At 37.1% G+C, this 17,953-nt stretch overlaps 2 protein-coding genes and 1 long non-coding RNA gene across 5 annotated transcripts; 2 read left to right on the forward strand and 1 right to left on the reverse strand.

Moving 5' to 3' along the window:
- Nucleotides 1–1,379: 1,379 nt before the first annotated feature.
- Agxt (Alanine-glyoxylate aminotransferase) lies at nt 1,380–8,988 on the reverse strand. 3 transcript variants are annotated; one of them, XM_022085390.2, is made up of 8 exons: nt 8,739–8,984; nt 7,960–8,097; nt 6,796–6,896; nt 4,199–4,315; nt 3,687–3,975; nt 3,448–3,607; nt 2,950–3,110; nt 1,380–2,671 (listed from the first exon to the last, which is right to left on the reverse strand). In XM_022085390.2, exons 1-8 carry the CDS (start codon nt 8,809–8,811, stop codon nt 2,493–2,495), a joined length of 1,218 nt encoding a protein of 405 aa, XP_021941082.2. In that variant the 5' UTR covers nt 8,812–8,984; the 3' UTR covers nt 1,380–2,492. The 3 variants fall into 3 exon arrangements, with proteins under 3 accessions (XP_021941082.2, XP_087210457.1, XP_021941083.2); XM_087354331.1 differs by lacking the exon at nt 2,950–3,110 and having other exon boundaries at nt 8,739–8,988; XM_022085391.2 differs by lacking the exon at nt 4,199–4,315.
- Nucleotides 8,989–9,025: 37 nt separating this feature from the next.
- Nucleotides 9,026–13,460, forward strand: Prosalpha7 (proteasome alpha7 subunit). The gene is made up of 6 exons (XM_022085392.2): nt 9,026–9,184; nt 9,331–9,413; nt 10,967–11,090; nt 11,666–11,911; nt 12,051–12,163; nt 12,640–13,460. Exons 1-6 carry the CDS (start codon nt 9,164–9,166, stop codon nt 12,815–12,817), a joined length of 765 nt encoding a protein of 254 aa, XP_021941084.2. The 5' UTR covers nt 9,026–9,163; the 3' UTR covers nt 12,818–13,460.
- Nucleotides 13,461–14,028: 568 nt separating this feature from the next.
- Nucleotides 14,029–17,643, forward strand: LOC147875128 (uncharacterized). Its single transcript, XR_015536666.1, has 2 exons — nt 14,029–14,645; nt 17,497–17,643. It is a non-coding gene; the product is annotated as an uncharacterized LOC147875128 (long non-coding RNA).
- The last annotated feature ends 310 nt before the right edge of the window (nt 17,644–17,953 follow it).

Raw genomic sequence — 17,953 nt, forward strand, 5'->3', positions numbered from 1 at the left:
GTTTTTCAAGGCCTCCTCTTAATTATTTAATTCCAAGGACTAAATCGACGACGAAAATTAGACTCAACTACTCATCACGCCATCTTTGATAGTGACGACCAATTTAAATTAATTAATACTCAGCCGAATGTTCATCGACCTTAAACAAAATCCGATTAACGATACTTCAAATATGTAACTACAAAATAATTTCAGAGTAAAAGCAGCGTTATAAAATTCGGATTAGTAAATTTATATTTGCAATAAATTGGCATAAATTACGTACGCATAAACAACACAATTATAAATTATGCGTACTCCACTGGAGTATGCCCACGTCTTTCCACTGTGTTTGAAATTCACTGCCTGCAGCCTGAAGTGTAGAAAAAACAGCCAGGGATTATAAATACCCCCACGAGCTTCAAATTTCAATGTGGAACTGCATTTTGTCAGAGCCTTTACGTCTTAAAAAGGTGTTATAAATGCCTAAAATTATATTTAATTAAGGGATTATTACGAAACCTGTAACAAAACATAAGAAGAACAATTTCGTAATTTTCCTTCCACTCAATTTCTCCTCCTTCCCCCAATCATCAACTTCTTCACGTAAGTTGACAGTCACCTGCAAAAAACCCCCTCAAGAAATGCCCCGCCCAGACGCCCTCTGGCAGACTCTTCTGTCCCCAAACCATTAAACACATTTCTACCGTCGTTACTCACAATTATAATAAACATTTGGGTGGGGCATCCTCCCATTTTATTTCAACCATAACAGCTACCAATGTTAACGGCCGCCATTAAGGAAGAAAACAAAACGACATCGAGAAGCGAAACAAGCTGTTATAAAGAACTCTACTTACGCGCCCTCACTTTCGCGTGGTTGTCACAAATGACGCGACAGGCGCCACTGTCGTCCCTCACGGCTTCACTCCATAATCACAGCTTTTACATCCCCCCCACCCCAATTACAAAGTCACCGTAGTATTTCCTACTCATTTCCGTCCTCCCCTTCTTAATACCTTCCCATAATTTCTCCTTCTCCCACGTCTCTTCTAATGTTTTACTTGAAAATGCCGTAGGCAGAAAGATTTGGAAACACGAAGTCGCAGATCTGGACGGGCATTTCTAATGGAGCCGACAACGTAGAACAGTCAGGAGTGGCAGCTGGCAATCATATATTGGGGAGTTTTACTAAAATTTTTAGAAACGATCCAACTTTCGTCAAAATATGACAAAATAAAAGGGGCCTCTGGGCAAGCGACCGAAATGTATGCTACGCGTATACATAACAATGGACTTTCAAGTGAAGCAATCTATAAGTATTGCACATAAAATGTAACAAACGTAAATTTAACAACACGGTAACATATAGCCTGAAAGGAAAATTAAAACAAATTGCCTCAGTATATTTCTCTTGATGTTTCATTTTCCAAAAATAGTGATGTTTATCTTCACCGTCATTTTACATAGCAGGGGTTGGCAATTTGTTCAGTGCCGTGGGTCTACATTACCAAAATCAATGGAATTGACCTGTTTAACTAACATTTATAAGTATGGTCACATTATTATGTAGTTTACATATGTAAAATATCTTTCAGTAATCTTACAAATTATAACAATCGTAAAAAAACAACCAAGTTCCACAAAGGAAAATTGTTACGTGCGGTCTACGAAAAGCAAACTAGCAAGCGAATGCCATCTGTTATTTGCTCAGAGTACTAAATAACATAGCAGCCTATACTACTTGGACCATATGTGATATATTTATCTGCTACGTAAAACAATATATTATCTATCACCAAGTTTAAATATATACATACTAGGGATGTGAATTGATTTACGATATTATATAAAATATTAAATATCCATATAAATTTAGTATTATATATCACTTTGTACTTTTAAAATGTATAAAGAAATACTGCAGTAAGTAGAAAACATTTAATATTGGATAAAGAATGAACGTCTTTAATACTACAAATAATAACATTAAAAACAACATATATTTAATTTTCTTGTGAGCAATGGTGACGGAAAAGCAGTCATCCATAAAACATAACCTCTTTTTGTCAACACGTACACATAATGTTTTAATTAGAAGCAGAAGTTCACATTGCAACGTATATTTATGTAAGATAATTTTTAATGCAAGCAGTGATAAAATAGTACTAAAGTAATCATGTGCTGGAAAAATTAAATTTTTTCTAAACTGACAATGATTCCAAATCAATCTGACCACCTGCAACATCAAACACGAAATTTTGTTATCAATTGACACCCCTAAAACATTCCTACATATCTCTTGCAGTCATTTATTTAAGTTAAAAATTACCCCAACGAAAGCCAAATTCTCAAGGACACCCATCTTCAAATTTATGATGGTAAGGAATGAAGATTATAATGGAAGGATGGTATTCAAGGACAGGTACGTCTGATTAAAAAAATGTTTCTCACTTTGTTTCATAAGCATACAAGCACGTTACAGCGATTACCTACAAAAGGATAACCTGAAGTCACGCCACACACAGGCAAATGGGTGCGGGCACGGGCACAGGTACAGGCACGTCCATTGCGTCCAGCACTTTACCTATACACTTGAGCAAATACTTCATGTCGCTCGGATATAGGTCACCGATGTTACCGATTCTGAAGCAGTTGGCATTCGAGAGTTTGCCAGGGTATATTAACTGACCTGGAAACAATAGCATTTTATTACGATCCATCCCACCTTGAACTTCATTTATGTCTTAACGGAACAAGATATTAATAGTTAATGATGAATGCCCAGTAATTTAATTTGTTTTGAAGCCACATTTTACAAAAATAAAATAAATAAATAAATAAAACGAAAAACAAAAGAAAGGAGGATGATACATGGAATATGCAACATCCAGCGAAGCCAAAACCAAAACTTGAGACCCATCTCCCAGACACTATTTGCTTATAACTCGTACTGGACGTGTAACCCACCGAGCTGACACAGCTTACAGTAGAATTCCTCAAAGTTAAAGTTGGGGTGGTTAGGATAGTGGTACGTCGTGATGATATAGCCTCCGCAATCTCTAGACAGCAACTTACAGAAGCCAAGTTCTTCCATTCCTCTCTGCAGCACCGTGCAGTTCTGCTTGTACCTGAAAGAGCGCGGCCCTACTACGTGATATATTTTGAACACGTACATTATCAGTACCCTAACATTTACGCCCACAAACTCCTTGCACTGCCAGCAATTCCTCTTTTGCTGCTCAAGAAATTCCCAGTTGTCATGGAAATCAAATATTCATGAATGTGATTACAAAAGCCTGCAATTTAACTCATTTGATGGTACATAACATAAGCTTCTGATAGAATAATTAAATAATCCATAAATTAGTAAAAACCAATGGTATCCTAGCAACCAGAAGCTGATGAACGACGTTCTACTCATCACAATTGGATCTCCCTGTAGGAGTCCGAAATGCCGAGTCTCACCTCTTGGCTCTTCCATTAACACCCCCTTCTTCCTGAAACTCCTGCAGCGCCTGAAGAAATCCAAGCAGGGTGTGTGTTGGAGGGGTGAAACGAAACTGTCCGTTGCCCTCAAATCCTTCATACTGATCCGCCAGGTCCAAACTAAGACTGCGAGAATTACCTGAAGAAAGATAAATCAGTTTAGACGAAGACTTTCCTGACAACCTTAAAATATTTCAAAAGCGAGGCTGGGGTCGTACCTCTGCACTTAAAGAGCTCGGACTTCCTGGCTATGACATACGAGAAACCAGGAACGCCCTGAAGACATTTGTTGGCTGAGCTAACCACGTAGTCTATCTGCCCATTCTGAATCTTTACTGGCACAGCGCCGAAGCTGCTCATGGCGTCCACAAGGTAAGCGGCTTGCGGCTGGTACTGCTTGATGGTCTGGCCCAGCGCTTCGACAGGGTTGATGCTACCTGTGCTTGTTTCACAGTGCACCACTGCTACCAAAGCATACTGCACCCCCTTCTCCAGCAGCTCCTTCACCTGAAGACATACCGCATGAAGCACCACAGGAAGAGTGATCGTACGTTATGGGACTAAAATTTTGACGACGGGGCATTTGGTCACTTGGTTCTTCTTTTACTTTTTGGGATGGACCTTTATGAAAACAATCTGATAAAATGTTTGAAACGAAAATGAGCACACACGACTGATATTACGTAAATAAACAGTTAAAAGAAAAGATTGCTCTACACGGGTAACTCACCTTTGCCACATCCACTATGCCATCTTCAGGGAATTCAAACATGTCAGAGGGAATACCACAGGTATCACAGATCTTTTTCATTCTCTTGCCATATGCGCCATTCGCAAGAATCAGAGCCTAAATGCAAATGGAACAATAAGCAAGTAGTTTTTTTAGTGCTTCATTTCAATGACTTGTGTTAAACACGGCCCCTTTTTGTTATCTCCTTTTTCAAGTTTCTTCTGAGGAAGAGAGTACGCAGAATTTTGCGATCAGTGATTGCAACCTTCAGAAATGGGAAGGTGCACCCATGTTACAAACATCATATTCTTGGAAAATGAATGTGTCTGATATCTTATATAATTTCACACACACACTCATTTTTAAATTTTAATTCCAAGTGGGCGATTACGATGCCTCTTGGATCTGAACGCTACTCAGGTGTTGATTACATCATCAGAGCCAAACATGTTTAGACATAAAAGTCTAACATGGAAGACAGTCCTCTTCATAAGCTAATAGTTACTCAGCGAATCAAAAAATCACATGCATTTTATCAAACCCAAACATTCATTAGTGAGTCTACAGACACCCAGAAGTCTGACAACCTAACCTGACATTTTCCAAAAAGCCAGCTTTAAGGCGAGGCATCCTTAGCCCCCCTCCAATCCCAAAGCTGAATGACCACCCTCTGTCAGCTGTCTTCCTACTGTTTATTCAATATATTCACAATTAACTACACATTTAAAGGCTACCACCTCAATCTACAACCTGAGGACGCACCACGCCAAAGGAATGGGGGACCCACTTATCGCAATTTCCTCCCTTGTCAAGGACCAAGCAGGAGTTCCGACCACTTCCGCATACCAATTGGCATTGCCAGGAATGAGAGGCCTGTTGAACGGATGCTCGGTCCATCGAGCAGAGGGATGAATGAGGCTACGGCGGTGACACTTAAGGACATTCAGGGAAAGGCCTTCGAGACTAGCACAACCATTGGCAAAAACATGTAAAGGCAGAAGGAAATGTTACAGAGGTCATGGACAGACACTCACGAACCATGTACCATGTACATCGGAACAAGTTACCATCCCAACAACAAAACTTTTCAGTTATGTAGATAACACATTATAGAATAACATGCGCCTGAGAAACGTACTTATTGGCACGTAGGAAAAATATCAAGTTCCCATTACGGTTTTGAATGAACATGCAATAAAATCATTTTGAGGTCCCACCATTACATTATTTGACATTACAAATTCACCGCAATAATCCCATCATCATTACCAACTATCAGTTTTAAAATCTTCTTGTCCCACACACATGCAATGAAATCTCACGCCAAAATTACCACGCAATCTAAAAGCTATCCTCTGTGTCACCACCACTTCGACCAGGGCACGCACATTCAGAATATCACACACACATGAGATTCTGTCAACAACAAACATCACCCTCTTAACTACTGATATGATTCCCTCATGAAAAAACATCAGTCCCTTTTCCAGGGTGAAATCATCTGCATAAACTTCAATAAGTTCATTATCTCAGATGCAAACGGACGTTTCAAATTACGCTTTATATTATTCAGTCATGAGCAGAGCCACTCACAAGTACCAACTACTCCACACATGCACTTATTCACAGTGGCGTACTCTAAGCATGAGGTAATAAAAAAGTTATTAAGTGGATCAGACTTTTAATAGTTTACGCCAGGTCGACCGACTGTCGGCCTCGAAGCCAAACGAGGTCTGCAAAAAATATGTACCTTGACTACTGACAACATGCTCAAAGCAACCTTTAGGGCGAGGTGTTTCAACGTTTGATTATTTAGACTGCAAATAAAAGAGTAACTAATTTGATAAAAACTAAAGACAGATGTGCAGAGGACTCTAGAAACATGCATGCGACACAGAGCAGTAGCAGCAAAAGTATGACTGAAGCACGTCAATTACGGTGTCTGTTTGTGGTCCACTCGCGATGGCAAGAGCCAACAGAGACCACATCTGTATCAAGCAAAATACAAGACTATGGGTCGAGTGGATTTTGTTAAACGTCTAGTAGATTTAACTTGTATAGTTGAAACCCGAAGTTCTGAAGGACAGATGAAGTGAAGTTTACATTAAGGGAAGTACCATGTTCTTCCTAGAACATCTTCAAAGACATTCATTATCTATCTGAATTGTGTCCTACAATTTATTAATGACTCTCAAAACTCTTGGTTGTCCCTGCATTATTTTCCACTGTTATTTATGAACATTACATCAACTACAGAGATTAGTACTGAATGGGATGAGATGACATACAATGAACTAGAAAGGTTGGGGAGGTAATCGGTTACAGCCCTTTTCAGAATTCCATTAATCCAGAAGGGCTGAGGAAAACCATAAAAAAATAGACTGTCATAGACAGTCAGTGCCTGCCTGAGCCCTGAACCAGACTGCATGGTTTTACTCTTTTCTTCAGTTATTTTGCTTACGAGCTGAACATCTAGAACACCCACCACTGCACAGACATGTCCCACTATGACGCATGCGTTAGTAACGCACAGTGTAAGTTATTGATCCCTTTGGATAACATTTTACACCCAATCTTCAGCGGTGAACCCGTCTTACTCTTCCCCCATGACGCGGAGTGCAAGTCTGAAAGACGGCTTCTACTGCATAAGTGCCGCAGCCTTGAAGCAAGACAGCGGTGAATTCTTCAGGAGAAACTTCTGCAACACAACAATTACGCATGACAAGCAAAACTTCTGACATCCGGTAAAATTTGCTTCTGTCAACACTAAGTGGTCTAAAAATCCTTTTCTTTCAGATATCAGTCCTCACATTAAATGCTGGGAATTCATACTACCAAGCAGATAATAGCCTTCTGTCTTCCTGTCTGTTATCTAGAATCATAAAGATTAAAGAAATACAGGACTATCATCATCCTGTCTAGGATTGGGCCCTCGGCCCATTCCGGACAGTTGCTCATGGCAACTTGTCATGTTAGGCTTTTAGTGCCTCAGAGTAGCAGGTGACAAGCCTGCTGAATTCATACAATTTCTACTCGTTTCTTATTTGTCTGCTAAAGCCCTCTAGTAGCAAATCAGAAGAGACATTGGTGAGAGATGGCCACTGAATTTTGCTTACAAAACATCTCTTTCATGCTCCGTAAATCTACGACATGGGACCGCTTGGCTTTACTTCACCTCTGAAGGAAGTCGTGCTACAGATCTGTAACACACTTAAAAATCTCTCGGCCGGGTTTGAACCTGAAAATCTTGGATCCAGCAGAAAGCACGCTACCACTACACCATTGAGGGTTTCGAGAACGGTGCTGAGAGGAATATTTGGACCTACGAGGAAGGTGAAGAAAACTGAATAATGAGGAGTTTGTCTGGTCTGGTCTGTTCCCTTCACCACAGATGATTACTATTATGGTGATCAAGACATCATGCAATGATAAAGATAAGAAACATATACCAAGTTTTGGTCAATATTTGTACATGGATATTTTCATAATTTGCATATATCCATGTTCTGACGTCAGTTCTTAAAAACAAATTTATTTCCAGCCATCATAATTCTAAAAATGGACCTGCCATAAGAATATGATATTCATAACAAAATCTAAACCTTTCTGAGGACCATATTACATTAACACTGAAAATGGAGATGATATATTTTACTGAAACTTTGTTAACCAACTACAAAAGCACACAGCATCATAGTCCAGAAGACCATCATCTCTGCTGCCAAGAAAACCTAAAATCTTACAAAGAATATAACATTTACCTGCTATGTCCAGAAGTTTTTGTCGTACAAGTTTTACTACATTTATAAATTCTCCATCTCTTGAACCCAAGTCTCGCAGCATTGCCTCCTTTACAGACTGGCTACAGACCAATGGACCAGGTGTAAACAGCTTCTTTTCTGCATTAATAAACATGGCTACTAACTAATCCATCAGTCAAATTTTGCTAGAGTTAAAATCTTATGCATCAGCACACATTAGATGTTTAAAAATTTTCTGGTTACATATATAATTCTTAAACTTTAATTTTTGTATTTTCCAAACTTAAAGATAAAAAAAAGGACAATGATATTAGTGAGGCATGCAGTACATGAGAATTGAGCCTAAAGCAAAGCAATTTATGAACATTTCTGCACTCTGTAATTTATATTCACATCTTTTTCATGAAACAGGATGATTAAAAATAAGGAAGAATTGTATTTTGTTGTGATACCTGCTTATTTACTATATCATGACCACATAAGCCTCATAGAAAAAATATTTGGACTTGAGAAACCACTGAGCTGGCTTCTTTAACCCCAACATTATGAAGGATTCGAAAGTTTTATGGCAATATATAAGAAAATAAGGAATCCAGACAGTTTGTACCAACAGAATTTCTTTCCTCCACAGGTTATAAAGAAAACAACACTTGCCCTTATTTAAAATGTTCAGTCCCGTCAGATAATGACGCCAGAGAATATTTTTTGTTAAAAATTGTAGGACGCACCCTCACCTTTCTTTAGCTTTATGACTTCTAAAGCAAATTCTAGGAACTCACCAGGGTTACTTTTACTAAAACGCATCTTCATACTTGTCCAGGATTTGTGCGTCAAATTAGTTATAAATGACATTTCGTTAAATCAGGAACACAGATCCTTTCCTACAAATTTATCTTCACTCCACACTTTTTTATGTAAAAGCCACGTTAATTTCGTGTTCCTTCAATACACGTCATACCACTATTATCAAGATTGAACTTTGAATATTCCTCAATTTCTAACATAGCCTCCATTAACTACACAAGGACCTGTTCCGAAGTGGGGGACATTTATTGTATAATACAGTAGGCCATGGAAGTAAATAATTGGATAACCCTGCTCCCGTCTGCCATTGCGGTATATGCGACAAATATTTTGCTTATCATCTGGTGCTGTGCAGTGTTGTCGAAAGTTTTATTAAGAACGAAAGGGAATAACGTATAAAATGAGTTCTATTGGAACAGGTGTAAGTAACAAGGAAATATCTAACCTGCGTGTTTATTTTTGTATGAAAACATTAAGATTGTATTTCAGAATGGTGAACCTTTGAGGTTATGTATTGACCAGTTTAAAATTGTTTTAATTTTAGTTTTAATTATCATTTTGTTTCAGTACGATCTCTCAGCATCACAGTTTTCACCGGACGGTCGAGTATTCCAGGTAGAATATGCTCATAAAGCTGTGGAGAACAGTGGGTAAGATAGTAGCAATTTTATGTGCCTGTAAGACGTGATAAACCCAGATGTGAGATGTGAAGTTCACACGTTTGTGGTCTTCTGCGTTGTGACAACATGTCTTATTGTAGGTTAGGTTACCAATGCCCCAAAGGAACATATTGCTATAATGAAATGTTGGTGACCACAGACAAGAATACATGAAATCACAACCAAGAACACCACAGTCAAACCAAAAGTTGTCAGTACTTTGGTTTATTGTATTTTAATTGTTAGTGCCAACTTGCCTGAAAAGGATATTCTATCATCGGATACTTTTTTAATCTAAATGTGGGGTATGATGATAAAATAATCAAGGACATAGAAACAACTAAATTTCTTGGCCTACAAATTGACAACAAATTAAACTTGAAAACACATGTTCAATGCATTATCCCAAAACTAAGCTTATCAGTCATGAGGACAGTTGCAGCTCTCATGAAAACAAAAACTTTAAAATTAGTTTATTTTGCTTGCTTCCATTCCATCGTGTCATATGGAATCATTTTCTGGGGAAATTCAACAGACAGAAAAAAGTATTTCACTTTCAAAAGAGGATCATTACAATAATGGCAGGCATTAAAATGAGAGCCTCGTGTAGGGAATTGTTTAAGAAGTTCAATATTCTTCCACTACCCAGTGAATTCTTGCTCTCACTATTATCATTTGTAGTGGATAACATGGAAAAATTTCAAATAAATTCAGATATCCACAACATAAGAACAAGATACAGATACAACCTTCATGTGCCGAATCCTAACCTCAATAAATATCAAAAAGGAGTTTACTATATTGGAATTAGGTTATTCAATAATCTTCCACCTACTATAAAGGGTTTAAACCACGATATAAAAAGTATCTCCTATCTCACTCCTTCTACTCCGTAGAATAATTTATAAATACATGTAATTAATAATGGTGATGGTTCCCTTTATAATTATTTTGCTGTAGTTCCAAAATCTGTAAATAGCCATATGTATTTACATTTGTACTAGAAAAATAAATATTGTATTTGTGCTATGACCTGTTCTACATCATTGAATTAGGCCTATGAAGCATCTATGGAATGTAAATAAATTATATTCTATCCTGTGCAGCTCAGGTTAGTTAGTTAGTTTGTTTGTTTGTTTGTTTAGCAGTGTTGCAAGGATTAGTGATAGACAGCCAGGACAAAACATATGAAAGCAGATGAGATGTGAGGTTCTCATGGTGATAATTATGATGATGTTTATCTTCTGGGATGTAATACTGTGTATGATCTGACATTTTAGAGGAACTTACTTCCTCCATCAGAAGGGTAATGATGGTCATCATTAGATCTGATAGCAGTTAACACCAACTTCACAATAAATTAAATATCTGTAAACCCTGTCTCAGATTGTCTTTTAATTTAAGAAAATAATGGGAAGGTGTTTATGCAGCAGTGAATTGCTGTGTGACCAGTATAAAAATTGAGTTCAAGCATTTTCAAGTTGGCAGTATCTCTGTAGTCATTACTCATTACGGAAGTACGTTAACATTCACATTTCTTACAGGACTGTTATTGGTCTCCGAGGGAAGGATGGAGTTGTTTTCGCAGTGGAGAAGTTAATAACTTCGAAGCTGTATGAACCGGGTGCCAACAAAAGAATATTCAGTATTGACAAAAATGTTGGCATGGTTAGTATGAACAAGAATGTTTCATTCTGGAACCTGTAGCATGTGGTGGATTTTGTATGACCGTCGTTTACGGTATGGGCTTGGCCGTAGCCAGAACCGAAGAGATTTTCTGCAGACCCACAAACCACCACCACAAATTATGAACCAATATGAAAATCATAAAAATATTTGAAATATATTTTTATTCAATGGTTATAAAACATGTATAGTTTTCACGGAAATTTAATATTAAGTCATTATGTTTGAACAATTTACCTAATCTTGTGCACAGTCAGGGTCCCTTTATTGAATAGCCAGAGCGCACGTGTTGATTGACTGTGATTCATTCCATATCACTCATTATTCCAATCGTGATCTGCTGACTTATACTTTGAACATACGAGCTTACTGTCTCGTCATGAGCTCACGCTATGACCTTTATCGCATAATCAAAACTAGAAGCCACAAACTTCATTAAGTTTGATGCGTGAATATGTAAACGCTGGAAGATAATACGTTGTTCCGAGACCCGGCGCCCGGCCATAGATAAATAAAAATTACTTTTAGTTTCTTATCGACTTTCATATTGTTTACAGGCAGTGTCAGGACTCATTTCAGACGCAAGACAGATAGTGGAGACTGCTAGAACGGAAGCCATGAACTATCGCGCGCAGTACGGGTCGAACATCCCTCTGAAATTCCTGAATGAGCGAGTGTCCATGTACATGCACGCTTACACCTTGTACAGCGCCGTGCGGCCGTTCGGCTGCAGCGTCGTGTTGGGCGCCTATGAGGCAGATGGGCCCGTTATATACATGATTGACCCATCAGGGGTGTCTTATGTAAGTTGTAATACTTCTCATGTAAATGATAGGTGGATCACCTTTAAAACACTGCTCTGTTTTATTATTTGAAGTAAATGTACGTTTATGCTGTTTAATGGTTATAAATTTTGAATGTTATGTTTATATTTTTCTTCAGGGATATTATGGTTGTGCAGTTGGCAAGGCCAAACAAGCAGCAAAGACCGAGATTGAGAAGCTGAAACTGACAGACATGACGTGTAAAGAATTGGTGAAAGAGGGAGCAAGAATGTAAGTATCTTTAGGCCTGGAGTAGCTAACGAGAGAGATGAGTGGAATGTTTTTTTTTTTTTCTGTGGAGATCACCGTCTTACAAATATTTTCTTTACTTTTTTTTCGCATATTCTGTGTCTGTGATGTTCATTTATTGCAGATAAAAATCTGTTTTTGCAAAAATGTTAATAAATATATTACTTTGCACAAAATTATACTTTTTTTTTCTATTTTATTATATGAAAATTATTTTAAAATAAAAGTTGTGAAGTTTAGTTTGGGCTTAGTGTAATGTAACGATTCAGTATACGCTAACGCGAAGTTCTTAAAATTCCCATTTCTGGGAGCTTCTGTGTCAGTACCATATTTTGCGATTGCTTTGAGAAGGATTTTGTGCAGTTTCAAATGTTCTTGCCATGAAAATTATTCCACGTATTCATGAATCTTTGTATTTACTTCTCGGCATAAATTACGAATCCAGTATTTTGTTTCAGCATCTATCTTGTTCATGATGAACTAAAAGATAAACAGTTTGAATTGGAATTGAGCTGGGTGGGAGCCGAGACAAAAGGGGTCTTCGAACGTGTGCCCCACTCAGTGTTCCAGGAAGCAGAGAAATCAGCCAAGGCGGCCATGGAGGCCGAGTCTGACTCGGACACTGAGGACATGTGAAGTGCGGGAAATAGCCATAGATACAGAATAACGAACAGTGAATGAATGGTGTGCAGACATGTTACTCCAAAAAAAATTCATCCGTGAACTGACAAGTTCAAATTGTATAACTGGGTCATGAAAATGATGCCATGGAACCAATACATTCACAGATTCAGAATTTTGATAAAAATGAAAATTATTGTCACGTCGAGGTTAATTTGGGAGTACAAAAATCAATCTGAGTGTTTCCCTTGCTGTAAGAGTTGAACAATAGTTATTTATTCTGGGATAAATACTTAGCATTATTCAACTGTGGCTCAAAAATAATATTTTACATATGAAAATTCCTTAGACTAATCTGAACTCTATTTTATTCTATAACATGAAGTACTTATTTAACCTCTTATCTGGAAATTTTGGAAAATGTGTTGAACTCTTCCATAACAGAAAACAAAATTACAGGAAGATCTGATCTATAGGAAAAATATTACGATTATCAGTGTTTGGTTCATCATGTAAAAACCTGCATTAGACATAATGCTGGTCAGGGAGTTAACTAAGTTGTAAAGACGATTAGTTAACGTAGCACAATATGTGATGTTTGCCTACATTTTGTTAATATCTGTATGTAAAAACTGAATAATAATACTTGTAACAAAGATCTCAACTGTGTTGATAGTTTTTGCCTCACATAATTAATTTATAAATACCGCATTACATATACAGGGAAATAATGAATAGTATGGTTTTTGCAAAACATGATTTACTGGCAACGACGTCGCTTTGAGTACAAGATTATATACAACATTTCCAGTGTTATACGAAGTAACCCTTTTTTTTATAAATCTGACCCTGGTTTTAAGTGCCTTTCAGACATTAATTCACTAGCAGATGACTTTCGTGTTGGAAGTTCTGTATAGTTTAGCGATAGGAAGTAACGAGGGAATATTTAATTTTTACAGAACTACTCTTGCGTAAACTGAAGTTGCTTGCTCTTAGGTATGACACTCGAACCTTCATAATTATTACATGAATTAAGTTCTGGTTTGATTACAGATGGGATTTGGTATGTTGTGTTTAAGGATATTTTGAGTACCTTAGATTATGTAACACCGAATGATGGGATGATTAGTGAACGGTGAATTGGTAAGGATGTGGAATGAAGTGGTCGGTCTCGGTAGTGAATTGGGTATCTCAGTAAAGGTACGAGAAAAATCTGAACGAAACATTCGGTGGTGTAACACGTGACAGACAAGTTTCAAATTAACATCAAATACGAAACTCCAACATTGTAGGTGTCTTGGGAATAGGATAGAATAGAATTTATTTACATCCCATACAGTCAACTACAATATTACCACAAAAATAATAACGCCATAAAGCATGCCTAATTGAGAATTTTTGGTTGCTACTGGTTGATATAACAAAAACGTGTGTTCGGTGTCCATGTTGGCAGGACCTTAGCTGATGTTCGATGTTTTAATGTTGGTAAGACTGTAACCTTAGCATCTGTTCGCTGTATAATGTCAGTACTGGAGTTCTTTTGCCTTGTCACTCCTAGTGATGAGTTAAAACTGCTCTTTTGTGAACACAGGTTTGACTGTGATTGCTGACTCTCAATCACGATGATCTTACGCAGTGAAACAGTGATCGAGATCCGAGCATGCATTCAGCATTCTGTCACGGCTGTGATTCAGCTCATCGCTGCATTGGCAACGTTGACTGGTGGTACACAGTGATGCTACTGCGAATATGATTGGCTGTCTGTTGCTGCTCTGTTTACGTGTGATTACAGTACAGCTGATGTTAAAATTACAGAAATTAACATGTCGAAAATTCAGAATGTGTAAGTTGTATTTGAAATAATGGTTATTTAAAAATTAAAATAAAATTACTTGGTTACAATAATATTGTATTTAATACTTTATATCTAAAATGAAAGTTTACAGTTAGGTTAGGTGTATGCCTAACTTTATTTAAACTACTGTTCTTTTCAAAATATAACATTTCCTATACAATATTGTATGTTGCAAGCAATCAGCCATTTTGGGAACTGAACACAAGGAAATACATTAGCATAAATACATTTTAAGGCACCAGAAACCAATATTTTAATTACCCCCGTATATATATATATATATATATATATATATATATATATATATACACGTGTGTGTGTGTGTGTTAATGACTGTGCATGCAAGAAAATAACAGAATTAACTAACATTTCCCACGTTACAATTCAAAAAAGCAAGCATTTTTGCTTTCTTACTGCTCAATCTATTCCGACGCTCGGTAATCAGCATCCCTGTTTTAAATTAAACAAAATGTATAGAAATTGTTTATTTAATATTTACAGACAGTAGAACTGAGCTGTCAAAATACTGTAGTGTCCCGTTTTCTCACTAGGATGCATAAGAAATTACTGATAATCACTGTGATCTGACTCTGAACTGCTCTGAGCTGTCAAAATAGTGTACCGTGTTTTCGCTAGGATGCATAAGAAATTAAGAATCACTGTGATCACTGTTTAGTGAGCCCTTTAATCACTGCAGTGATCGTGATTTTCTGATCACAGTGACAAAATCACAGGTCACTGTTTATCGCTCATCACTAGTCACTCCGTCGAGGAAAGGTCTCTGCAAGTTCTGTACGAGTTTGAAGTTTGTTTTAATAAAGTAATAGTCCCATACAAGGAACATTTTGGTCCTCCGGTCAGGATCTAAACACGAAAGTTTCGGTTTCAACAAGTATACTTATACGTCTACAGCTTACAAGTAATAGATATTGGAAGTTGCATTCCAAGCACGATCAAGCAACGACATTACTGGTCCAGGTACATGTTTTATGTTATGTCGTATTACTAAGTACAAGACGTGGGATTTCGGATATAACAGACATCGAGCAACAGCATCTAAGGAGGTGAATTATGTCACAGGATTCTACTTTAGCAACATTAATAAAGAAACGGGGCCTAGTCAGGGCGCGTTTGACTAGGTTTAGTACATTCTTATGCACGTTCAGTGCTGAGATTGGAGTACAGCAGCTCAAGTTACGGCATTCCAAGACTGAGGAGTGTTACACAGACTATGAGGCAATTCAAACAGAAATAGAAATGTATGATGATGGCGAAGTACATGCAAATGACTGGCAACAATTTGAGGAAGCATATTTTGAAGCTATGGCGGAAGCACAGTAATTAATTCAAACATACGAGGGCACGGACGTCATTAAACAATTCACCGATAAATCGGAATCTGTGTTCAGAAGTTAAACTGCCGAAGGTTGAATTGCCATCCTTCAGTGGGGACTATGATGAATGGTTGCCATTCAAGGATATATTCACATCTTTAATTCATATTAATAGGTCGTTATCAGACATTCGGAAATTTCATTACTTAAAGGCAATTCTGAAGGGATAGTCAGAAAGGGTAGTTCACTCACTATAAGTAACAACTTTAAATTATCCCATCGCCTGGCAAATGTTAATTGAGAGGTTCGAAAACAAGAGAGTTATTGCACAGACTCGTGTCAGAAGTCTTGCTGCTAGATGACACTTTAAAGCATTTAAGAGCACTCAAGGCACTTGGACAACCTAAAGAGCATTGGGACACACTCATTGTGCATTTATTAACATCAAAGTTGGATCAAGTTACCATACGCTATAGGGAAACGACAAGTCAGAAAGATGTGATGCCAACAATAAAGGATGTTACAACGTTTCTACGACAGAGGAGTCAAATCCTGGAGATTTTTGCTATGCTGGAAAAATATATAAATGAATTCTGTGCATATGAAATTTGTCACAACTCACATAATTTTCTCTTGGTCTTACAGATACATAAGGCATTTCATATTAGGGGGCGTCCATATTCATGAGATATATTTAATACTTATGAATATGGACGCTCTCCATTATGCATGTATCACTGCTTCAAGTTCTTCTGCTTACTGAACTATTTATAACACCCAATGCTGGAATATGGACACTCCCCATTATGTAAAACTTGATGTTGATTTTGGCTGTACTGAATGATTTATCATGGTAATAAGTAGGGTTAGGATGTTCGTGACATGCCACATTTTTATTGAGGCTTCTACTTTCATTTTAGACTGAAATTAAACACTAATCACAATTAGACTGTGTTTATTTTGCATATTTAGGTCATTTTTATGTTTTTGGTCATATTTGTAGTTAAATGCATATTTTAAGGATAAAATTCTTACTTGAAACTACATTTCTCAGACACTTAACAGTGAATCCTTCAGTTAGTTAAGAAGCCGAAAGTGCGAAGTTAAGAGGTTTCATTAAGATTTCAGTGAGGAATATTTTAGTTCTGATGGAACAATTCTGTTTCGTAAACTTTGTGAAGTTAAAGTTACAGCTGGTAAGCGATTTAATGTGCAACAACGTTGTGATACGGCCCTGGTGACTTACTCCTCCTCGATACAGTAAACCACTCCTCTATCGCTGTACTTTTCGATAATGCATGAAACATTTGTGATGTCGAAAGGAGCTTCTCAAGTTAAAAAAGGGTCAAAGATGAAATTCTATGTACCTGCCATTTGACATAAATAAATAAATATATTGTAATGCTGCCAAGAAAAGAGATTTTAAATTTTATTTATTTATTTGTAATTAATGAATTTGAAATGCATGAAAGGCCATTACTTAAAATATTTTCTTATTTTTATAGGAGCACGTATACTCGTCTGATGCTGATCCAAAACGAGGCATTTACAACTTAAAGCGACTGAGGTTTCTGATTAAAACTGCTAGGAAATCAAGTAATGTAATATTTGTACATGCATATGTAAATAAATAACATGACTGAAATACAAAACGCTTTTTTTAAATTTTGGAGAATATTTTTTCATAACAAATTAGGTCATATTTTGCCTTTTTGGGGGGCATATTTCTCGGTTTTTTAGGTCATGAACATCCGAACCCTAGTAATAAGTATGGTCTGATGTTTGTTCAGACTTCAGAATTTATTGAATGCACGGAAATATGGATGCTATTCCTTATCTGTGTGATGTTTTGAAAACATTCAAGAACATTTCCAAAACCAATAAAATGAACATAAAATTACATGTTAATTAAAATACACTTAATCCCCAATGGGGGCAGAAGATTTTTCTTCTAGCCTCTGC

This window comes from Zootermopsis nevadensis, unplaced genomic scaffold (genome assembly GCF_977971745.1).
Source record: "Zootermopsis nevadensis isolate Lab colony 2312 unplaced genomic scaffold, Znev_1.0 Znev_ptg000002l, whole genome shotgun sequence".
Classification (NCBI taxonomy): domain Eukaryota; kingdom Metazoa; phylum Arthropoda; class Insecta; order Blattodea; family Termopsidae; genus Zootermopsis; species Zootermopsis nevadensis.

Bases quoted from the DNA above. Each gene is read 5' to 3' on its own strand.
- Prosalpha7 (XM_022085392.2), top strand. From the start codon at position 9,164: ATGAGTTCTATTGGAACAGGT. The intron at 9,185-9,330 runs GTAAGTAACAAG...ATTTTGTTTCAG, and splicing joins TGAGTTCTATTGGAACAGGT to TACGATCTCTCAGCATCACA. The intron at 11,091-11,665 runs GTTAGTATGAAC...TATTGTTTACAG, and splicing joins TTGACAAAAATGTTGGCATG to GCAGTGTCAGGACTCATTTC.
- Agxt (XM_022085390.2), bottom strand. From the start codon at position 8,811: ATGTCATTTATAACTAATTTGACGCACAAATCCTGGACAAGTATGAAG. The intron at 8,098-8,738 runs GTGAGTTCCTAG...TTATTAATGCAG, and splicing joins TTTTAGTAAAAGTAACCCTG to AAAAGAAGCTGTTTACACCT. The intron at 3,608-3,686 runs GTACGACCCCAG...ATCTTTCTTCAG, and splicing joins CGAGCTCTTTAAGTGCAGAG to GTAATTCTCGCAGTCTTAGT.